A 25,392-nucleotide genomic window follows, 5' to 3' on the forward strand; every position below is an offset into this window, starting at 1 on the left:
CCTTTGTTGTGCACCCATAATTCAGTCATTGACAAACGCCTGTTTAAAGAGGGTAGTCTTGCAGGCCCTGTGGAACTGGTCTAAGTTCCGCAGGGCCCGTACTTCCTCTGGGAGCTGATTCCAGAGGTGTGGGGCCGCGGCGGAAAAGGCCCGAGTGCGGGTGTTTTGAAGTTTAACTTCTTTTGGCCCAGGGATAGTCAGTCTGTTTTTTCCTACTGACCTCAGTGCTCTCTGGGGCTCATATGGGGAGAGACGGTCCCTCAGGTAAGTCGGTCCTTGGCCATATAGGGCTTTAAAGGTAATAACCAGCACTTTATACTGGATCCAGTATACAATCGGCAGCCAGTGCAGTCCGCGCAGCCCCGGCCGTATATGCTCCCATCTTGGGAGACCAAGTAGCAGCCTGGCCGCCGCATTCTGCACTAGCTGTAACTTCCGGGTCCGGCACAGAGGCAGCCCCATGTAGAGAGCGTTACAGTAGTCCAGTCTTGAGGTGACCGTCGCATGGATCACCATTGCTAGGTCTTGACGCTCTAGGAAAGGAGCCAACTGCCTCGCCCGCCTCAGATGGAAAAATGCTGACTTGGCAGTGGCTGTTATCTGGGCCTCCATTGATAGTGAAGGCTCCAGTAAAGCACCCAGGCTCTTTACCCGCTTGTGTCTTGATGTAACTCTTATACTGAGCATATTAAGACAACTGTCTATCCTAATACTTACTACAGCATAGATCTACAGTGTTGCTTTTATCTTCTGTGTTGAAGAGTTTAAATTCTTGGGTTTTTTTATTTGGCCTGTGACCGTAAATAAACTGACTGACTGACTGAGGTTCTTATGATCACTGCCAGAAACTAGAGTGCAAGTCAAAATGGAAACAAGTAATTTACCTAAACTTTGTACAAAGCAATGTCTTTGACTTCATATTTCTTAGTAAAACATACCTATCTGTTTTACAGAATAGTGTCTACATTTGCCATTAAACAACTCTACTCTGCTTAGAATTACATTGCTAGTGAGGCTGAAATTCTCAAGACAAGGAATTGAGTACAAGCAATAGAGAACAAAGTTCCAAATACCACACCCTCCAAATAATTTTGTCTTCAAAAAGTATCACACCTGTCCCAATGTTTGCTGCAGTGCCATAGTATACTTTGATATGAATTGTTAATCACTTCATCACCTATACTGCACATGTTTATCAAAACATGGCCATCACATTTAACACACGCCTTTTAAATGCCTTCCCTCTACTGGAAATAATGAAGGATAGGGATACCTTCTTTTGGGGTTCATAGAACTGGACCTCCTGGTCCAATACTTTTGATACTTTGGGGTTGTTTTGAGGAGAGGCACTGGATGCTATGCTGAAAATTTGGTGCCTCTAAGTTAAAAAAAAGAAGCCCCTCCAGAGTCCCAGATACCCATGGATCAATTCTCCATTATACCCTATGGAAATCAGTCTGCATAGGGAATAATAGAGTGCCCAGCAGGCTTGGCTTGGAAAAATGATTTAAAGACAGAAATGCCTTTTCCAAGTCAGCCAATGGGGGAGTAGGGGCTTCAAGGGCTACACAATATGCATGAAAAAGCCACATGTGCTCTCAAGCCACAGTTTGGCTACCTTTGACCTAAACAATGCAATTTGCTCAAATATTTTACTACAATCACTTATCTATGAAAAAAATCACAAACATCTGTCCATAAAATTACAAAATAGCACAGACATCATGTGGGAGAAAATTCATGTTATGAATTGACCATACTTATTAACATAAAGTGGGTGCTTTAGGCCAAACACAATTTAACTTTTTTAAAATGCCTTTGCATAACACTCTGGGTTTATGGCAACATTCTTGTCATAGTTTACAATAAAAAGTACCCAGTTTGTCAGCTTCATAAAGAGAATACATCTGTATAAAACCCAACTAGATATGAAAAGCCACTGTTACAAAATTTAATTGTAAACTGGGTACCTTACAAGTATTTCCAGTTGCTATCCAAGACAACTTTTCTTCCTTTAAATTTCATTTCACCCCTTATTGGTCCTGAAACAATGCTCTAACATTACACATATACTGTCCCCCTATAATAGCATTCGCATAACAAGTTATTATGTTAATTTAAATCTACTGAACAATGATATATAACTATATTTTTGAATAAGTTTTATGTAATGTGTGAAAAAGGGAGTGGGCACTTTTGAATGTTTAGTACATGAAAAGGAAACTACCGTATCTCCTTTCTTCTGTCAGTTGCTAGGACAGCTGTGGCCATGAGGCCAGATAAACATCCAGATATAAACCTCTGGCATAAAAAAACTGTGGTCTACCTATGTCATGGCCAAGATAACAGACAATATTGCTCAGTTTAAATGTCCTCTCTCTCCTAATTTCTATGCTGTCTGGTCTCCTATTCTAGCATATCTAACTTCACAAGAAGCAATTCCTAATGTAATTAATGTCTTTGTGGTAATGTCTTCTGATGGAGTCAAATGGATTTACACTAGCTTTTTATTGAGTTTTAATATTAATTATAAATATATTTCATTAGTTGTTATATGACTTCTTAGACTCTTTGTCTTGTACTTTTGGTTATAATATTTGCTCCGTGTAAGAACTATGATTCTGATATGTACTTTGATCGAAAATACAATAAATTGGGTTTTTTGAAAGAAAGAAAAAGGGAGTGGGCAGTTAACCTTGATGCAAGACCAGAAAATAACCAGTTTTCTAGACTGTAAACTAACTAGCTTACGTGAAACTGAAGGAGCCACTATTCGAACTATTTCTAGACTATGATTTTTTAAAAAATGGTTAACAGGTACAATCTCATGTTTTAAAAGCCCTGGCACTTAAGGGCAGAATAACACCTTTAGTCTGAACTCATGTGCTGTAAATCAAGCCTTAAATAATTAGCAAGCAATCAAGTGGAAAGTAGGGTTGTTTCAAAATCTCCAGATCCATTTATGAACTTAGAGACACCATGCTTCAAATTATGCTTAAGTTTTACTGAGTGTGAGAAACACAAATATGACTAAAAGCTAAGAGCTCTGAATCTATAGTACTCAGTGATGTTACTTTCTCAAAACAATTATGCGACACAATTTAGTGATGTGCTGACATTTTTTTGCTATAATTGCAGTTTGATTGCAAGCAATGTCCTTGAACAATAAAAAGTTCATTTCTTATCAAACATTCAAAATTATTCTACATTGTATTGTAAATATTTCATATATGGACACTCTCACTCTATTTTTCCACACAACAGGAGGGGAAAGTATAGATTCTGCTGTTGGTTGCTTTAATCTTACTGTCTTATTCTTCTAATATTCCATCCTTGTCCATTTTACCTGGCTGACTCTGAAAGCTGATCATGTTCATATCTTAAGTTCTACATTGAAACACAAATACCATGTCTGTTCTTGTCAAGAAACCTTAGTTCAATAATATAATTTCTGAAATGCACCAATGTGAATTCTGCCAAGTGTTTGGGTACAAAAACAAGACATACATTCAAAATGCTGCTGATTTTAAATTATGCATGACCTGTCTATCGCCCTGGGGGAGAATTGATTTCACCTGCTGCACAGATGCAATAGAAACTTGCAAGGCAGAAAGAAATGAAACTGAAACAATATAGCTACACCTCATCTACCAAATGGATTGGCAGTGTTTTGAACCAGAGAGAAGCAAGGCCAGGACATCCAAGTCTAAACTCATGAGGTAGCATGGCTGTAGAACCCAGGATGTTTGCTCACTAAACCTGTTTGCTGCAAAGTTTATGGCATCCCTCTATATCACTGAGTTTATGGCATCCCTCTATATCATTGTCTGTGTGTGCAAATCTGTGTGTGCACAGACAATGCTCTTTTATTTTTTGGGGGGGGTGTTTTCCTAAATGTTCAGATTTTGCTGCAAACCTGGGGTCCCCCCAAGTTTACAGAACTGTCCATGTAGGCCCAGTCTGTTCATTTAAATATATGCAGATCATCCCACACTTTACTATTAGAATATTAGATAACAGTAGGAAGTTCCTCAGCTAGTAAGGGTTGAATATTCTTGAAAGTCACCCTTCGTATAGAGATAAAGATCACTACATTACTCATTGTTAATAAAAAAGTTGACACTACAGTGAATATGCAATGAAAACAGCAAGTCAAGTATGAATCTTCCACTTAAAGAGGTAATATAGGGGTCCCAATCCCCCCGCTTTAGCGGGAGACTTCTGGGTTCCCAGCTTAATCTCCCGGTCTTCAAAAATTGAGAACCGGGGGGGTGGGGGGGTGGAGGGGGGGAGAACATACCTATAGAGCTCCTGAGCAGTTTGTAAAATCCCTGTCCCTTTAAGGCTGGGCAGGAAGGAGGAAACAGGAAGGGCTTCGGAGAACGGCCCCTCCCTTCTTTGCTTTCGTTTTCACAGCAGGCACAGTTCTCCGGAAGAAGACCAAGTAAGTATTTGTGTGTGTGTGTGTGTGAGAGAGAGGGAGGGGGCAGGGAGGGGGATTCCCTCGTATGGAGGCCCTCCCCCCCTTTAGAAAGCGTGGGGGGGGAGGGAAATGTCTACTGGGCACTCTATTATTCCCTATGGAGAATGATTCCCATAGGGAATAATAGGGAATTGATCCGTGGGTATTGGGGGCTCTGGGGGGGCTATTTTTTGAGGTAGAGGCACCAGATTTTTAGTATAGCATCTAGTGCCTCTCCCCAAAATACCCCCCAAGTTTCAAAACGATTGGACCAGAGGGTCCAATTCTATGAGCCCCAAAAGATGGTGCCCCTATCCTTAATTATTTCCTATGGAAGAAAGGCATTTAAAAAGGTGAGCTGTCCCTTTAAATGTGATGGCCAGAACTCCCTTGGAGTTCAATTATGCTTGTCACACCCTTGTTCCTGGCTCCACCCCCAGTGTCTCCTGGCTCCACCCCCAAAGTCTCCTGGCTCCACCCCCAAAGTCCCCAGATTTTTCTTTAATTGGACTTGGCAACCCTAAGGTAATAGTATATCTGTTTAGATCAGAGCAGAAACAAATCTTTATGTGCTTTCACAATCATAGTGGGATACCTTACATACTGTTGCTTAATTAATACACATGTACACATATATAAAAATAAATCTCACTTTGCCCTGTTTGATAACACTGGAAATAAACTTGGTTGATATTATTTACTAAAAGAATTGTTCACACACACACCTCAATTTCTGCAAGAGTGCAGAGTGAACACTTTAACAAACTGGGTAATAAACATTTCAGTATAAGCTTTTGTGTGTCAGTGAACTTTACAGTCAATTTGTTCAGTTCTATTGCCACATAGCACTGTGTTCAATTACATTTAACAGTTCACCTGTTTTGAGTGTTTCTTAAAAGGAGATATCAAGACTCTAAAGAACTTTTACAGTAACACTATAGTGGCACAATTTGTAAGGTGAAAGCCCCACAAGAAGTTTATTTTTCTGGTCAACTTTGTGAAGCAATCTAGATTGCAGGTTGCAAAAGTTAGTAAATATTTTCTAGGACATCACAGAACAAAGATCAGATAATTTGATACAACTTAAATTCATTGCATTCATTGCTAGGAGTGCCTAGCCATGTACACTTATCTTTTAAACTCTGAGGTGTATTTTTTAATTATTATTTTCACTTGGGTTTGTTTCCCTTCATGCTTAATTTACTACTCTACATAAATTACATAGACCAGAATCTAAAACTCTGCATTTTTTTTTAAAAAAAATGTCCCCTTATAGTGACAAAAGAATAAACCTTTTACAGAGCTCAAGACATTCTGAAAACCACCAGTCCCCACCTCCAGTTTGTACATGTAATTTGTTTTCATATATCAGGGTCACTTTGGGTCATTATCAGCGATTCCTTGTTAGAGCTTAATTTATGAGTATTTGCATCAGTGGAAAAATAGCCAGGCATCTATGCTGTATCATTGCCATGATCTATTTGACTTGTTTTAACATATGATTGCCACTATATAATACTGACTTTAATCTTGCTCTTCTATTGCATTTAATCACCAAATACTGTTAAAATTGGAACACTAATTATCTGATGTCAACATGTTATGGATAATTAAGAATACTTAGTCTAACCACGCTAACTGTTTTTCGCAGGTCTCCTTCTCTTCTCCTTGCATTCTTTCCTAGAGAAGAACCTACCAGTTTGTACATACATCTCTGTCATGTACTTTATCACAGAACATGCATCATCCTTGCTCATTCAAGATTAATTTTGCTGCCTTGCAGCAATTATCACTCCCTTTGTAACTGACCTTTTGGCAAATGGAGCTGAAGGTGGATGGGTAATCCCTCCCTCCCGGATTTTACTATTTAGTTTATACTTATTTTCTGCTTACTATAGAACAATGTGAATTTAAATCATAATGTACCATATAAAAAGAAACCAGTGACAATGATTTAGCAATTAAAAGTGATAGCTTTTAAAAGTTTAGATCTTGATAATGTTTTTTCATTTATCCGATTACTTGGATCAGTTGGCTAGAGTTGTTAATGATCCTCTTGGATCAATGTCTTTTGCTTGTAGCAATAATTTACTGCACTGGTGGAGTTGTACAGCTGTTTTCATAGATGGCTCTGCATCATTCCACCAGACTGCTTGTCTACAACAAATTTGCTCTCATTCATCACTAACAAAGCAAAAAATAAGATAATCAACTTTTCTTAAGTTAGCATTAAATACAGAACACAGTATACCAAATACTACCGGCAATTTACAACTACCTCAGGAACTTGCCTTCATTTTTTTCCCCCCCTCTCAGAGTGAAGGAACTTTCTACTGTAGAAGTATATCATATTGCTATATTTTGTAACAGTAAGTGATTGATATGATACAATGCACAGAAATAACCATTTTAAAGGAGAATATAGACCTCACAACTAGGGATGATCACAAACTGGGAAAACATGGTTTGTGTCAATTTGGGGACGAACCATGAACCAAACCGAACCAGCAGTCCCTTTAACTGTGGTTTGCAGAAAAACCAAAAAAACAGCTGAACGCCTGAACAGCTGTTTTGTGTGTGTACGCCTTTAAAGTTTAAAGGGACTGTACAAGACAGCCTGAAATAGCTGAGAGCTGAGGAGCAATTCCATGTCACAAAGCTGGTTTTGAAGCTTTTACAGGGAACAAAAAGCAGGGGTTTAAATGGACTCAGAGTGAATTTTTCTTCATGATTCAGTTAGTGTGAGCCAGAACCCCCTCCCTCACACTTATACGGACATCATGATTTCTGGCTTGGGTGCCAGGTCGCCTGGACTTCCAACTTATATACATCTACTCTTGGGCATAGGCCGAGTTACCAGTTTGCTACTAGGCCTGTGCGAGTTGCTCAAGTCCCAGTCGCCAAGGCAGTGCCTTCATGGATGACCCAAACTCAGCAAGAGGACTCCCAGTCTGCTATTGTGCACAAGGCCCCAGCTCTGCAGAACAAGAGATTGTGCGACCGCCATGAGCTGTCCAGCTATGCAGTTTTCAGCCCTCCTGATGGAAGCCATTACAAGGGCTAACAACATCAGCAGTCATCTTTCTGCATTTTCAGATGCCATGAGAGCAAAGCAGGAGCCCCACGTACTCAATGTGCAATCCAGACATTTCCATAAAGCAAGCCTATCTCTATGTGCATCCTGCCAAAACATTCCAAACTATACATCTTACAAAAGACTGTGCCAGCCAAGATGGGAAGAAGACAAAGACCAAACCCAACCCGAAGACCAACGCCCTATATTGTCATTGTAGATAACTTTGTTTAGTATAGTCAATCCATCCTCTCCTGTTACTTTCCAAATGTCACCATGTAGCCTCCCCTTTTCTGAGGTCACATACCACATGTCCCAGCATCATAGCCCACCTGACCCGGTGTCACAGGCCATCTGACCTCAACTCCCTGAGGGCACTGGGTAGTTCTTAAAAGATCTAACCCATGGTTCCTCAGGTATGCATCTGACAGTATACCTAGCCTGCTGTTTAGACTCATCCCCAAAACCTGATCAGTTTCGGGCCCCCAATAGTAAGATACGCAGGCCGTGTCTTGGTCCCCCCTTTCCTTTTTCGTCGCTATTGCAGCTTCACCTGAAGACTACGATAGGTAAAGTATCACCTTGTTTGTGTTAACCCTTATATGTACCCCTATCAATTTCATCTCTTTTTTTCTTAGACCTGTAAGAATATGATGATGATGATGATGATGATATTGGATTTATATCCCGCCCTCCACTCCGAAGAGTCTCAGAGCGGCTCACAATCTCCTTTACCTTCCTCCCCCACAACAGACACCCTGTGAGGTAGGTGGGGCTGGAGAGGGCTCTCACAGCAGCTGCCCTTTCAAGGACAACCTCTGCCAGAGCTATGGCTGACCCAAGGCCATTCCAGCAGGTGCAAGTGGAGGAGTGGGGAATCAAACCCGGTTCTCCCAGATAAGAGTCCTCACACTTAACCACTACACCAAACTGGCTCTGAATACTAAATGAATTTATTTCCTTATATGTTTGACTAATTTTTCTAAATAAAACAATTTTAATATTTTATCCAAAGATCCTCCTGGTTATTTAAAAGGGAAGTTCTGGAGGTCATCTCCTGTATACATAAATTTTGTATCCCACTGAGCCATAGTTGCCCATCAGTTTAAATTCCCAAACCTCTCTTTGAGGGCAATTTGGCTTACGTTTATGCCCATACCTATTCACAACCCTGTCCAATAAAGTGCATATAGTAGGCCTATAACAGCTAGTGTATGTCATACTGGTACAAATATGGTGTTCACTATACTGATCTATTATAACTCTGTAGAAGCTAATAAGGACATTGTTTTGCAGGATAGAAAAGCTGAGTAGTTTGAAAAAGGTAGAAGAAAAAGCACAACAGAAGACAAGGTAAGTTTTTAGAAAGGAGTAACGTACTTTGTCTCAGGATCTTTCAAATTGGTGCTGTTTAAACAAAGCTCAGGGAACTACATTTTACCTGATAGCAAAAGGCCATGTGCAATCTATTGTACCTTCAAGGAGCTTTTTAAGATCCAAAACCAGGAAACAAGTCTTCCTTAAATAAATAAATGTAGTATTTATTGAATTATATGATTTTATTGTATATCGGATTCATGGTGTAAGCCGCCCTGAGCCTGCTTTGGCGGGGAGGGCGGGATATAAATAAAATGTATTATTATTATTATTATTGCTCCTGAAGATTGTGGCAATTCCATGGCAAGGGCTGAAGAGCTGATGTTGGAACAGCTGCCACTCCTCTAAGAATTTAGCAATGCTTTTCATGCACTCAGGTCTCAGTAGCTTATTTTAAATAGAACAGGAAAGTGGCTGACTGGCCAGGTTTTTTTTTTTTTTAATCATGTTGGCATTGGAGCCTTTTCAGCATCCTGAATGAGTCTGTCTCCAAATGATTATTGCTATTTTTTTTTCAAAAAATGGCAAAAAATGTGCATTGCCTTTCAACACTGAGCTCTCAATTATGTATATTACTACTAATGCAATATTAATTCAGTTTTTGGAAGAGGGTACTTAGATTCTTAAATATCAGAATACTTAATGTACTTTCACTATTTGCTTACCTAAGTGCAAATCTGAGCTGTTTATAAAACAATAAAGAAAGGGTGCCAAAGATTTTGCATAAGCCTACAGAAATAGGGCAGAGGAGATGTATCATTCTTTACTAGTTCATTATGCTGTATTCTTACAATTAAAAAAAAATCAGTTAGGAGTTAAAATGTTTTATTTTAAATTCTACTCTGGTGAAAATAGTTAATATAAAATATTTCAAAAGATGTGAGTTTATTTGCAAAATACACTTGTTTTTTAGCAACCAGAATAGCACCATACAGGTCTTCAACTCAAACTGGACCATGGGGCAACTCAAACTGGACCATGGGGCACCTATCAGAACCAGCAGTAGAAGCCACTGAAAGACTGGTATGCGTTTTTAAAGGTAAAAAGGTAAAGGTAGTCCCCTGTGCAAGCACCAGTCGTTTTCGACTCTGGGGTGACGTTGCTTTCACAACATTTTCACGGCAGACTTTTTTTTTATGGGGTGGTTTTGTCATTTCCTTCCCCTTTCCCCCCAGCAAGCTGGGTACTCATTTTACCAACCTCGGAAGGATGGAAGGCTGAATCAACCTCGAGCCGGCTACCTGAACCAGCTTCCACTGGGATCGAACTCAGGTCATGAGCAGAGGGCTCCAACTGCAGTACTGCAGCTTTACCACTCTGTGCCACGGGGCTCTTCTCTGCCATTTATTCAATGGGACTTATTTCCAGGAATGTCTTCTTACATTTTTTAGAAAAATGACACTTTCACCCTAAAAGAAATGTTATTTTGGTGACAAATTGTAAAGCTCATTAATAAACTATATAATCTATTTTTAATTCATAAAATAGCTACAATCCACCCACAGTATAGGTTTCAGTCCTGTTATTTCACTGGCAGACATTTAAGCAAATTTTACCACTGAAGTCAATGGCTTTTAATGCTTAATCATTTCATGGTCAAAATCATGAGGTGATGAAGGAACAATCTGGAGCATTTTATTCAATGGAACTTACTTCCAGGAATGTCTTCTTACATTTGTTAGCTAAAAGTACTTCAGATATACTCAGATAAAGATAGATTATAATGCATAACTACATGGGTGGGGAACCAGAATGGACTGGCTACCAGAATTTATGCAACACTGGCAGAAATGGAAGGAAGACTGTATGTCAATGTTCCCTCTAAGCTGAGTTAGCTAGCTCACAGTTTTTTAGTCTCCACATTTTTGTCTTAGCTGAGGAAAAATGGTCTCAGAGCAAACTAATTTATGCAGTAGCTCATGACTTTAATGCCAGTAGCTCATAAAGTACAATATTTGCTCACAAGACTCCACATCTTAGAGGGAGTATTGCTTTATGTACATAAGAGCAGACAGTGTCAGATACTGCATGGGATATATTACGAAGAGTTTTTAATAAGGCTTTATTTGGCACTGGCAGGTGATGGTGTCACAATCCTAGGAGCCTATCCAAAATGACACAAATAGCTTCAAAACTCTGTTGAAGATGCATAAAATTGTTCTTTCATATTTGATGGCAGTGGTTAGACATTAAGAAACGTTGGCATGAAACATCTGAAGTTAAAATAGAAGAAGAGAAAACCCATGCAGTCCTGACGTTGCCCTTTTAGGGTTCTGTTAAAAAGAGAGAAAATCCATGTATTCAGTAAGAACTCTACTTACAGCAGTGAGACTATTAACAGCACAATACTGGATGCTACCCTGAAAAGGTACGATTCGATGTGTAGATGGGGGGAAAATTACTTTATACAAGAAAATGTGGGAAAGTAAAGTCCTTCAAGATAACTTTATCAAACTATCACAACCATTTGTTTGGTATTGGAACAGGTTTAAACCAAAGTAAGGACTGAAATTCTGTTTTACATGAATGGCTATATAAATATACAATATCAGATCAATGTTAAATTGGGACTTGAGAACAAGTAATAGTATATTTGAGGTGGAAAATATGTCGCTGAGCTCTTCTTTCTTTTTTTTTTCTTTTGAAATTGTAGTAAAAACATAAATACTTTGAAGTCCTAAAATCAGGAGGGGAAGGGGGGCAAGAATGCACAGGAACGCAGTTCCTACTGACTTGGTGTCAGGAGCTACGGCCTAATGAGTATGGCAAATGAGTTCTCGCCTAGAATGTATTTTATTTTTTATTAAATAAAGATTATTACTCCATTAGAACTTTTGTAGACCTTAATGCCTATGTACAGTCACTTAAAAGCCATTCTCCTTGTCTCTACATCTTGCAAAATGAAATGTGCTATATAAAGCAAACAAGCTCCTGAGTAATTCATATGGTTTTCTAACACTAGAGATCTTAGGATAAAAAGCAAGCACTATATTTTCACAAGTACAAGCTCTCTGTTGATAGGCTGTGTTTATATAAAAAAGGGAACTTAATGCAGTTTTTAAAGTCCAATTCATTTCAATGGGAATCTTGAAATCAATGGAACTTTAGCTGGATTTAGTTATTTGCAGAAATGTATCTTTAAACCAAAAGATGAGCAGCTTATATTCTTTTCTAAGTTAACATTTTGTAGTGATAACAGTCAGGCCTGGGATATTAACAGCAAGTAAATTAATTATGTAAATAATGTAGCCATGGGCCTCCCAAATTCCTCCACTGACAGATTATATCAGAGAGTCTTAAAAATCATAATTGATCTACAAAGACTTAAGGCTAAATGGGTGTGAAGACTCAGTTCTTCATCTGCCTGGCCTCCTGCATTGCTGCACGATAAATTAATGCTGAAGGCTCTGGATAACTGAGCTGGCTGTTGATCATACCAATTCAAAGTTCTCACACAGGCTTCAGTTCCAAATCATTTTGATCACAGATAATAAAATCTCATAGATATAACACATTTTGGAAAATCAGACCAGGCTGAACCTAGCATTATACCATTTCCAACAGGATTTATTACTTTATTTTGAATTGTTTAAAATGCTTTAAATATGATATAACAATTAATACAGTCAGTATATCACTTTTAATCTCTAGCTTGTTGCTTCTTAAAAAATCTCTAGCTTGTTGCTTCTTAAAAAATCTCTAGCTTGTTGCTTTTTAAAAAGATGCAATAATGACATTGTCTCGGTTTTTTGTCTGATGCCTGTTTTATCAAGACAAGACAGCCATTGTGTTTAGTTTTAATTCAAGCATAACCCAATTATGAAAGTGTGTCAAGAGACCTGACATATTAACCTGACACGAGGGGCAATTAACTTTATTTAGGCTTTGCCAGTGTACAGTGGCTAATGAACAACCTTTACTAAGTGATTACAGAATAGATTCAACAAAGTGTCGTGGTTATCAATTTACTCAAGTGAAAATACTTTAACTTGGCATTTTGAAATATAGAAATTATTAAGGAATTTTTTTTGTCAAGTACTTTAACCAGGACAGTACTTTAGATACTGAATGTTACTATTTGTCTGCAAAACAAAAGACTTTTAAAATGTATTATACACAGTTATATATCCTGGATAATCTTCAGGTTAGAGCACAAAAGCTTACTAAGTAGAAATACAAAAATTTAAACAGGGTGAAGAGACCAGCTCAGTTATATTTTGGCCAATATTAAAACAAGATACCCTCTTTAATGGCTTAAGTACTTTCATTTTTTAAAAAAGTTTACACGTAACACTTTAAACAATGGAAGACTATCACCTGCACACCTTACTTCTATTTAGTGAGCTGATGCTTAATATGTGCAAAAGTTCTACCTCAGAGCAGACAGTGCTTATCTTAAAGAATTCAATGGGCTTAGAAAGGTATAACTCGGCTTAAGCATACTAACTTCTGAACTAACCTTTACAATGACCCTGTAGTGGTTCATTATGCCTGGCAGACAGATGACAACACATATGTTTAGGACTGAAATACTAAGTACTCTAGGGAAGTTTTAACATCACAATTTAAATAGTAATTTTTCATTTACACTCGCAACAGCTTTATTTCATTTTTGCCATAAAGATGTGGAAACAAAACAAGCCACATTTGTTGAGACCTTTTGCTACAACCATGCATGCCACTTACCAATTTCAACTTTTAATTATAGCATAACACAAAATAATTATATTATGAAGCTGAGCAATGTGGCCCTGCTGTGTCTATTATCCTGTTACATACACCTCCTCCTCCAATATTATCCCAAAATGACAAATAATTTGATCTTAATCATCTGCCATCTGCCCTCCTATACTCAGCTGATTTGGCATCACTCTTCTCTTCTTTGATACAGCTCTTTGTCCCCTTAGGGTTCAGTGTTGCATAGGCAGAACAAAAGAGAATTAATGAGTTGCTCATATTCTAAAGCCTTACCTCCTCTTCTTCAAACAATTTGATGTTATCATTACACAATGATTTGCATGCTGAGAATGCAGTCTCAAAGCAGAATATAGAGAGACAAAATCCTTTAAGAACTTCTCTTATTGGGGGAGGAAGGCTTTATTATATAATAAACCACCCATTATTGATCTTGGTCAGATAACATAGTGGCACAACTTCAGCTTCTACATATTTTTTAACTACAAAAAAATACCCATTTTTGCCTTTGCAAAGAAAATAATAATCACAAATAAGAGCTGCATGAACCCAGCTATAAATAAAGCTAATCGTTTCCTTTTCTCCATAGTAAACTTTTAAAATAAAGGAACGGAAGCAAGACTCTTTTCTGTTGAGTTCTAAGCCTTTGTATACTCAATTACAGTAATCTATCATTTGTCCTTAAAATATCTCCTCTTCCCTTAACTGTAGGGCCACCAATTATATGGCAAAACTGTTTGGTGCTACAGAAAAACACAATAAAATTGTTTTCATTCTTTGGACTGTAATAATGTTTTTAAAAAACATAACCTTCCATGTTTTTCAAAAAGGGTAAAATATATTTATATAGCAAGCATCATGTTATCAAAAATGTCCAGTTGTTCTCCAACGATAATTATGTTCTCCCTTCTTAAAGGTGGCAAACCTGAAAACAAGGGAAATTTTAAGGGCAAAGGTTCTCTAAGCATACAGTCCTTCCATGTAACACAGTTGCAAGTCAAGCAACAGGATAACTGGAAACCCAATATATCTTCAATTAAAAAGTTCCTCCTTTTGACAATACACACTTAACAGAATTCCAAGTATCGGAACTGGGCAGAATAGAAAACTCAACAAATCACCCAGTTTTTGCTTCTCTCAAATTAAGCTGGGAGAACTAACTTCTACTGCGGGGCATGTCACTAGTTTTGTAGTAAATTCATTCCCATGTAGTTTTACACTAAGCCCACAACAGTATTAAAATACATGAATCTCATGAATGAGGAGTTTGCAGTGGCAAAACTAAACTACATAGACAGATTCTACTCCCCTGCCCATCCATCATCTATTTATTGGTTACCATTCCAGTTCAATACACTACACGGATCTCTCAGTATATCACCACTCAACTACCATATAATGAAGTCCACATGATCAGCTCAATTGTTGAGACTCAAATTCTCCTCACCATATGGCAATCTAAGGCACTGACAGCATGGATTTATATATGCCACTGAGCACTGTCTATTTGCCAACCATTTAATTAAAGTAGTGCCAGTTTGCAAATAAAAAATAGCAATTTAGAGGCAATGGCTCAATTTATACATTGTGCCAAAACATATTTAAGAAACTTTAACTATGTTTTAGTGTGATGACTGAATTCATCTGAGATCAGTTGAAAAGCCATAACAGAAGCTATGTTTGAAATAGGCTTTCATTATGTTTGGCCTAATAATGGTTGGGCATGATGTCTCTATTTGATAAACTATGGTTTGCAATCAGCTGCAAAAGCAGAATTAGAAGCGACTGTGTAAAATACATTTTCGAATCATGGTTTGTTCTAGCTAAGGTCTGTAGTGAAGTCTGATTGGGAAAGCTATATTATGACTGTTGCACTGATTCCAAAAGCTACAGCAAATATAGCATGGACAGAAAATGAAATAAGTAGCTATAAATAATAGTTTTATGGTTTTAAATTATATATTATTTATATTGTATTAATTTTATGTTGCATACAATCCTGAGCCCCATTTGGTGGGGGAGGGTGGTCTAAAATTGAAAATACTTTACCTATATTGTGTAAACACTGACATTTGGGTTCTAAATTATGGTTACTGCAAATCAAAGTTTGGTGTGATGTTTAAACTGAACCAATAAAATTGGTGACTACATGGTGATAACATTTTAAAATAAATGAAGGGTCTCAATATAGATCTCTATGCTAAGAATTTCAGCCCAGTTCTGGAATGGATAATGGAGAGCCCAATGCCCTCTTGAACTTGCAAAAAATGTAGTCAGTATAATAATCATTTAAATTGTGTGTGAGTTTCCACCACCAATTAAATTGGTCTTAGTCTTACAAAAAGGACAAATCTTTCAGCTGTTTTTGTTTTTTTAATGGTAATAATTCTTTTTGCTCTTCTAGATACTCAAGAAATATCACAAGGCCAAATAAGACTGAAAGCAGAATTCCAAATTTCCAGTCACAAGAACCAATTTTTTGGGGCAGGAATCTCGTGCAGTAAAAATGTAAAAGAAGAAAAAGCAAGAATTTGTATCCAGTGTGCACATGCCTGTATAAGTACTCAGCACTTTACAGAAATGTAAATGCTACTGTATGAAACATGTGCAGGAATCTTTTTTTTTACAGTTCTAGGCCTAAAGTCACATTCATGTTACATGAGAGACCCATGATATCTGCCTCTAATTTCATTAAAAAGAGCTGTGAAAGTTTTCTTTTCTGATACTGTGACACTAAGGGTTAACCCTTCCCTCATGCAATTTTCCCTAGAAAAAGTTTCCTCCACCAAGCTGCTACAAGCCACAGCAGAGGGTAAACAGATGCTAAACAACCACCATTAAAAATTGCCATTTAAAAAAATCTGTTGTGAAAAAGGTGCTGCTGAAGTCATGCTGCACTTCTGTTTCCCAGTTTGGAGAGAGAATCAAGGCATTGTCAGTTTTCTGCCTGGGAAAACACTGTGGCCGCCAAAACTACATAGTACCACTTACACAGGGCAATTACTACTTGGCCCAGGAAAACCAGTGAGCAGCTAGCTGTGTCTCTTGATTAAATGAAGCTTGCAGATTGTATTCATAATTGATACCAGCAGGGAGTCACAGTAAGAGAAGACAACACGATTCATATACCCCTGAGGAGATGCAACTTCCTTTACAGGGAAAACCCTAGGCACAGTCCAGGGCAGAGAATTTCTTCAACCCAGCAGATGTACTCAAGAAACATTCACTGAGAACCAGACAAAACACTGCAGTAATATTTTCTGCTTTCCTCAACAACCAAGGGCTAGACGCTTAAGAGAACTACACATCCAGTATTTCGATTATGCCCTTACTTTTTTTCTGGAAAGCAAGATTTAAAATAAAAACTTAAAAGATAATTCTGTAAATGCTAGGTAAATATCCATCTACACATCACTCTTCTGGTACTATACCAGAAAAATGTGGATTAATGAAAGACCAAGCTATTGTCTTACTATGCAATGGCTAATTTAAACTTCAATATAAAGGCCAAATTAAATAAATGATTTAACCCAAATCTTTAATTTTATTATTTAGATACTTCCTAAATAATAGTATGTATAAACCAGCTGCAAAGCCATAAAGCATGCTGGTTTAAAACTGCACAGAGCCTTTAATATAACCTTAGAAAGGAACACTTAAATTTTTAACTGAATATTGGTACCACTTTAGGAAATGTCAACTATTCAGTGTGCTGCTATTGTTTTAAATAATAACATACATGGATCAAACAGGGATCTCTTTTTATGACCTGCATCCATTACAAACTTTTGTAGAGTGGTACTAGATGGAATCAAGAATAGAAGATGATTATTTGCCCTTGTGTTCCCTTTCGGCTGTGATCTGCTCCTTCTTCATGAAACATAGTGATGCTGTTTTGCCCTAACCCTCAAAAAAGTACAAGTATCAACTAGACGTCAGGCTGGTGGTCATTATTGTCCAGATCATAGTTCTCCATGAGATTGGAGGTAGTCTGAAAGGTAGATAGAGTCGTATAAATATTTATAGATACTGAACCAACTGCAGAGATCAAGTAATTCCTAAGTAATTCCTTATGACTGTTATCCACCCTGAGTCCACTTTGGAATGGGCGGGCTAGAAATAGAAGGTAGGTAGGTAAATAAATAAACAAGCAAGCAAGCAAACAAGCATAGAATAAGAACAAAGAATTATTCAAACAGATTAGTAGTGTTATTCTAATCAGAACTATATCCTTGTAAGTCTGTAAGGTCTATAAGCTTTAGGAGGATACAATTTAGGCTGGCACTGAATATGACCTCTGAGAAGACTTGCCAGTACCTCAAGCCCATTATATATGTGCATGAATTACTGTACTATATAAAAACTAATGAAAGTGTTTTCTGCATAGTTCTTTCCTTACAAGAAGAAACTAGCCACTTTTCTATATTTGAAAGTGGGTAATAAATTCGGTAAAAAAACTACATTAAACTCAGAATACATTTTAAATCAGGTTATTTTAAAGCATAAAATTATTACAGCTGAAACTTTAAAAAAATGCATCTGACTCTGATAAACTATTTGTAGATGAATACAGAATAAAAAGAGCCACACAGTCTTCAGGGATAATTAATATGACACAGCTTTATAGAAAGCACAACTTCACAAAAATGAGCAGCATAACAAATCATTTTAATTCTAATATAGTTCAGTTAATAACAGAATGTAAAGGAGTCAGGCCTGTAAATATTTAGGAAGCAGGGAAAGGGCCTCATGTGTTGCTGCCTCCAGGCTGCTTCCCTTGTCCACTTAAAACATAGCCTCCTAGGGGTGCCAATCCCCAGCTGGAGGCAGGGGATCCCCTAGTTTGGAGGCCCTCCAGACTTATCAGAAAATGTGTGTGTGTGGGGGGGGTGCGGAATGTCTGCTGCACACTCCATTATACCCTATACAGTAAAGTGGTTAAGTGCACGGACCAGGCCGGTAGTCAGAAAATTCTCATGGGGGGTGGCCCACGGAAAAAAAATTTGGGTGGAGGGGCCCCCCTCTGGTGGCCCCTGCTCTCTCCACTGCCACTTCTCTGGTGGACCTGCCCCCTCCACACAGCACCTCTCCCTCCCTCCCACCCACCCACCCACCAACCCGGCAAAACAGTAAAAAGCGGGCTCTTTCAAGGCGCCCTTCCGTCAATCATCTGATTGTGGGAAAAGCCACACCAAGGCCGGTGGTTCTCTACACCGGCTTTCTGGCATGCACAGCAAGTTCAGGGCTGGCCTTGGTGTGGCTTTTCCCATGATCAGATTATTGGCGGGGGTGGGGGACGCCTTGAAAGAGCCCTAGGAGCCCGCTCTTTACTGTTTCACTGGGTTGATGAATGGGTGGGTGGGAGGGGGAGGTGCCATGAGAAGGGGGCGGGGCCGCCAGAGCCGCAGGGAGATCGGGCCAGCAGAAAAGTGGCAGTGGAGAGAGCGGGGGCTGGGGAAAGGAGAGGCCATTAAGGTCCAAGGGGGGGGGTTGGGCGGAGGGCCATGCCCCCCATGGCTACGGGCCTGGCACGGACTCATCTGGGAGAACAGAGTTTAATTCCCCATTCCACCACATGCAGCAGCTGGAGTGAACTTGGGTCAGAAAAGCTCTCAGAAGCTGTTGTGGAGAGAGCAGTCTAAGTTAGAGCTCTCAGCCCCACCTACCTCACAGAGTATCTCTGTTGTGGCGACAGGAAGGGAAAGGAGATTGTAAACTGCTCTTAAGACTCTGTAGGCTCTGAGACTGAGTAGTAAAGGTCAGGGTATAAATCCAATCTCCTCTTCTTCTTAAGGAGACTGTCCCCATAGGGTATGGAGAATCAATCTGTGTGTATCTGTGGCTCTGGAGGGGGGCTGTTTTTGAGGCACCAGATTTTCAGCATAGCATTTGGTGCCTCTCCTAAAGAAAAACAAAAACCAAGTTTCAAAAATATTGGACAGGGGGTCCAATTCTATGAGCCCCAAAAGAAGGTGCCCCAATCCACCATTATTTCCATTGGAGGGAAGGCATTTAAAAGGAGTGCAGTCCCTTTAAATATGATGGCCAGAACTTAAATTGGCCAGAGTTGGCCAGAGATGGCCAGAGTTAAATTGTGTTTTTCCTGAATTGAACTTGGCAACCCTAAGCCTCATTCAGGACTCCCTTTTCCAGAGGTCGCTCATGAAGCTCCATTTCCATGCCATCCTCTTAATGGGAAGCAGTCAGGAGCAGCATTATGGACAGTAGTTATTATGTATATTTCTACTTACAAAAATAAATATTTCTTCTAATACTCACTATAATGATCAATATGAAACAATATAAAAAATAAAAACAATGAGAGAACTCTATACGAGTAAGCTGACTGAATATACCTGGAGAGTGGTACATATATGGAGGGAGGTACATTTATGGCTTGCGTATGTGGGCCAGTCAAGAATTAATAGAGAACAGATAGGGATATTTTTGATTGAGAATACAGGCATAAATGTTTTATGAAAATAAATAAGAATGCTCCACTGAACCACTGAATAAATTGTCTCCACTGCAGATGTCCCTAAGAATAAAAATCTTTGTAAATCTCCACAGACTTCACACCCTAAATTGTATTCTCAATCCACGAAAACATTACAACTTCACTGATATAAGGATTTTGTGTAAATCTCAACTGGCCTGTTGCACCAATCAGATTATTTTGTACTAGTATTAACACAAAACAACATAAAGCACAGATTTGCCAAACCATCATTTCATCAACAAGCAATTCATCATTTCACATTCCAGAGTAGGAGACTTCCTATTTCAACATGAAAACCCACTAAAACACTTTTCTCCCTTGGGTGACATGCTAGTTTTGATTTTATTGTCCCTGATATTTCACCTGTCAGATTATAAGAAAACAAAGAATAATTGTCACTTTTCCACTGAATCTCATCATCATATACGTTGGAAGTATTAAATATGTTGGAAGCATTATTGTGGGCAAAATATGTGAATATGGAATGTGAAGGCAGGCACCCACCTAAGTAACTCAGGCTCCAACAGTCAAGTTGCATCATTTCAGAATGAAATATAAAGACAATGGAGCTCAGCTTGAAAATATTATACCATTAGTAGTACATACAAGCAAACAGTTTAATATGGACAGTTTAATATCTGGCTAAAATGTATTTGATTTTAAATAGGGGCATTTCTGTCTGCATTCACAAGCTTCCTGATAAAACATATAAACTTATATCCAGGGCTTGTTTTGAGCAGGAACGCCCAGGAACACAGTTCCAGCTGGCTTGACCAGCGCTCCGGTTCAAAAAACGGTCTCAGGCAGAGGGAAGGCACTAGGCAGCCATGCTTCCCCAGATCATGCACTCCATCCTCTCTGCCACCTCCATCCTCCAAGAGGCTTGTGAAGAGACCAATGAGAAATGGAACAGCCCCGAGCAGCCCCTCCTAGGAGAAGCTGGGTCTGCTGCTGTCTCCTCTGCCACGAGTGATTCTCTCTCGGGGAAGGGGGGGGTGAAATAAGGTCTCTCATTGGGCTGTGTGAGAACTCACCTCCATTAAATGCAGCTGATGGCACTGTATTGTTGTGTCAACATGCAGAAAGTAACCTACTGATTGGGTGATGTCTTCTGGTGACATCAGTGGGTGTGGCCTAATATGCAAATGATTTCCTGCTGGGCTTTTTCCACAAAAAAGTCCTGCATATATCTAACCAAAGTTAAGCACTTTGAAGCCCTTGAATTTTAATTGGGAAGATTTTGTTGAAATCAATGGGTTATGAAGTGCTTCGCTTTGACTGGATTGTGACATACAGTGTAAGTATACTAATTTCTCAGTCCTACAATAGGAGGCACAACAGAACCTGCAGAATTTAGAATGCCCTTGCTCTGGCACTGCAGCCCAGCTTTGCCATTGGCACTGCTATACCTCTCTATAGGAAATCAGCCTTCATTCTCAGAACTACCTTAATTTTATGTTAGTGAAATACTGTTGCATTGTTGACCTACTTAAAAGCATGTGGAACACACTATAGTTCTGTGGTTAGTATCAGGTGTGGCACAAAGCAGTGTTAAGTATAGTTTGCAATGTCTCTAAAGAGTGCTCACTCACCTGCTTGACCAGTGGTAACAGTAACAGCTGCAAAAAGCCTCTGGGAACGGCTCAAGTCGGAAACACCATTTACAGCTTCTACTTCAAATGTGTAGTTAGCATGAGCTAGCAAATCCAGGATGGTGACATAGTTGTCTGCTAATCCGGTTTGTTGGGGCATATATCCAACATTGCTCCCACAGGGAACACATTCGCCCTGTTCCCAGCTGCACCTCTTGCATAATACCCTGTAGGTCACATCATTTCTTCCTCCATTATCAGCAGGAGGGCTCCATTCCAAACTTACAGTAGTTTGATTAATATTAAAAATAAGGTTCTGCGGTGCGGATGGAGGCCCTTTGTGAAATACAAACATAAAAAGGGGGAGGGGAGAGAAAATCAGTCGGGGAAAATTTGCTCTTCTTTTAATTACCTAGTCAAAACTTTGCCAAGACATCAACTTTCATTATATTTACTACCAAGCTACCAAAAAGCCCTCTTGAACACACTTGACAAGGAACTTTATTTATTTTCCATTAAGGAAACAGGATAGCCATTCTTTATGTATTTACTACATCCAGCTTTTCTTCTGTGCAATTAAAGGGATAAGTTAATACACCTCAAAAGCTGACAAACAGAATTCCTTCTGTTGAATTCTGTCTCCTTAAAAAACCCCAAAAAATAAAGTGGAGTGGATTTAGTTATTTCTTAATCAGTTTTGGTGTGATTTACAGCTCCATTTGAGTACAGGCTTGATATAAGGAACTTGCATAAACTCAGTACTTCAACCCCCAATTTAAGAGGTTAGTCTATCTGCAGATGGAATGTAAAGCCAGAACACATAACATTTCAATCAAACTATATAGATTAATTTTGCATCTTCTTTGATTTGTAGGTTATATCACATAGGAAAACTTTATTGACAAAATACATTCTCCATTCCTCCTACTGTTACAGATTGTGCAAAATTCTGACTTCACCAAGGTTATATTAAAAAAGCACATTAACCATATGCGTTCTGTATTCAGTTTACTTTCTCCACATTGCTGTTCAATTGTATCTTATATTTGCAAAACCCAAAGGTTCATATTGTGCACTAGATGGTAGCTTATAATGGCTATATCTATTTGAGCAACATCTTTTTGTGATTAAAATCACAAATAACTCACTTGTGCATGCGACATATGGAGGATCAGTAGGTGCTCTGTAATAGCTGTCTTCACAATCACATCGTGAAGATCCTTCCCTGTCTGAGAAACTGTGCATAGGGCAGCGTGAGCACTGCAGATCTTGAGAGGATGACTTGTAGAATCCACGGCCACAGGCTAAGGGAGAATGACACAAATAGATAACAGTTTTGAACATTAAGGAGTTTTAGACAGCTATTGCATTAAGGTATATGTAAAAAATACTTCATTACATGTAGTACTGCACAGATTTCTTCATATCTTTTATATTCTGAAAAGTTGCATTGTATAAGTAGCACTTAAGAATATGAACTATGTGCTGAAATTCTTAGAAATCCCCCAGTGTCAAACCATCGCCCTCTTCCACAAACCAAGAACAATGCCAGTTTACATTACAATGTAAGAACATAAGAGAAGCCATGTTGGATCAGGCCAATGGTCCATCCAGTCCAACACTCTGTGTCACACAGTGGCCAAAAAAACCAAGTGCCATCAGGCGGTCCACCATTGGGGCCAGGACACTAAAAGCCCTCCCACTGTTGCCCCCCCCCCAATCACCAATAATACAAAGCATCACTTGACCCAGTCAGAGAGTTCCATTTATCTATACCCTGTGACTAATAGCCACTGATGGACCTCTGCTCCATATGTTTATTCAATCCTTTCTTGAAGCCATCTATGCTTGTAGCTGTCACCACCTTCTGAGGCAGTGAATTCCATGTGTTAATCACTCTTTGAGTGAAGAAGTACTTCCTTTTATCCATTCTAAGCTGACTGCTCACTGAAGTTGGCTAGTCCATCATGATTCGCACACATGCATACAAAATACATAGGAGTTTCAAGGTATGCAAGGCAAATACAAAGATAATTTCATTTATATGCCAAATTAAACCATACTTGGTAAAACAAACTCAAGCAATGTTGTAAGACAATAGAGTAACCAGGCAATGAGAAACAATAGGGAAATGGCTGAGAAGCTGAAAGCATTGTTTGCCTCCATCTTCACAGTAGAAGATGACAAGTGCTTGCCCATTCCAGAACTGCTGATTTCTGGAGGGGTGTTGAAAGACCTGAGTCAGATTAAAGTTATGAGAGAGGAGGTCCTACAATTGATAGACACTGATAAGTCACCAGGCCCGGATGGCATACATCCAAGAGTTCCGAAAGAACTCAAAGGTGAAATTGTGGATCTCCTAACAAAATATGCAATCTTTCATTAAAATCTGCCTCCATTCCTGAGGACTGGAAGGTAGCTAATGTCACCCCCATCTTTAAAAATGGTTCTAGAGGAGATCCAGGAAACTACAGACCAGTCATTCTGACTTCAATACCAGGAAAGTTAGTGGAGACCATTATTACATTTATTATTTATTACATTAAATTTCTATCCCGCCCTCTCTGCCACCGGACTCAGGGCAGCTCACAACATTCATTTCCACAAGTTAAAAACCAATAAAACATAATTACAATTTTAAATTTTTAAACAACCATTTCATGGTGCTGTATCGCTACAATGTACAATATAGGCGGGTTCTTCTTTTCAGATGGTGATCACCAAGTACTCTATATGATGTCAGGTGGCAGCTCTCTTCCAGTTAAATATCAAAGGCCTGTCGAAGAAAGAATTAGTAGGCACATTGACCAGAATTAAAGAGAATTGAAGAATTAGAGAGAATTAATAGGCACACTGATGAACAAAAATTATTGAGGAAGACTCAGCATGGGTTCTGTAAGGAAAGATCTTGTCTCACAACCTGTTAGTTCTTTGAGGGGGTGAACAAACATGTGGACAAAGGAAACCCAATAGATGTTGTTTATCTTTACTTCCAGAAAACTTTTGATAAAGTTCCTCATCAAAGACTCCTAAGTAAACTCAAGAGTCATGGGATAAAATTATTTCCATTTTCTAATATTTCTCGATTTATAAAAAGTTTTATTGATTTAAACGACAAAAAAAAAGCATTGCAGAAGATACATTAAAAGAGGGGGAAAGAGGGGAAAGGGGTCTTTACAGAGTGGGAAAAACAGAAACCAGTACAAATATGTCAATTATAATTCCACCTCCCAATAAAATGCTCAAATCTTTCTACCTACAAGTATAAAAATTTCCTTAAATATTGCCTTCCTTTCTTCTTTTACCAGAATAAAAAAAAGAATAATTCTTTTAATAAATTAGTGAAGCAATGTAAATCTAAACAGTTCTTCTTAAACACAAATGAAATATAACAATAAAAAGATTTTTTCTTTCAATACTGTCTCAACATCAAGTTTATCTAATTTAACTTACGCCTATAATAAGCACAAATTAAGTTGTTGATTTAGCAAAATCCTTATTAAAAGAAGCACATGAAAATAATTTCTTTGTTCATAGCAAATTACATGAGATACATCAAATACAACTGAATGCTTTGTCTATCTCCGTCTAAACCATTTCTCCTGCTAACATATTAAAAGCAAGTCTGCCAAATTACCAAGTCTACCAAATTCCACAGCAGTTATGCTGCCTTTTCACCCTTGATCCTATTCTT

The 25,392-nt window shown here is 38.6% G+C and overlaps 1 protein-coding gene across 4 annotated transcripts in view; it reads right to left on the minus strand.

Moving 5' to 3' along the window:
• EPHA7 (EPH receptor A7) overlaps positions 1–25,392 on the minus strand; it is a 268,727-nt gene that overhangs the window by 144,386 nt on the left and 98,949 nt on the right. For 3 of the 4 annotated variants that reach the window (XR_009555332.1, XM_060237277.1, XM_060237267.1), the window contains exons 4-5: positions 22,847–23,002; positions 21,699–22,034 (exon numbers count right to left, since the gene is read on the minus strand). The exons of the other annotated variant lie outside the window; for it this stretch is intronic. Coding sequence is in view for 2 of the 3 variants with exons in the window: in XM_060237277.1 (XP_060093260.1) it covers positions 21,699–22,034; positions 22,847–23,002 (492 nt within the window). In the remaining variant the exon portion in view is untranslated. The remainder of the gene's footprint in view (positions 1–21,698; positions 22,035–22,846; positions 23,003–25,392) is intronic. 4 annotated transcript variants of the gene reach the window in all.

The sequence above is a fragment of the Heteronotia binoei genome, chromosome 1 (assembly GCF_032191835.1).
Source record: "Heteronotia binoei isolate CCM8104 ecotype False Entrance Well chromosome 1, APGP_CSIRO_Hbin_v1, whole genome shotgun sequence".
Classification (NCBI taxonomy): Eukaryota; Metazoa; Chordata; class Lepidosauria; order Squamata; family Gekkonidae; genus Heteronotia; species Heteronotia binoei.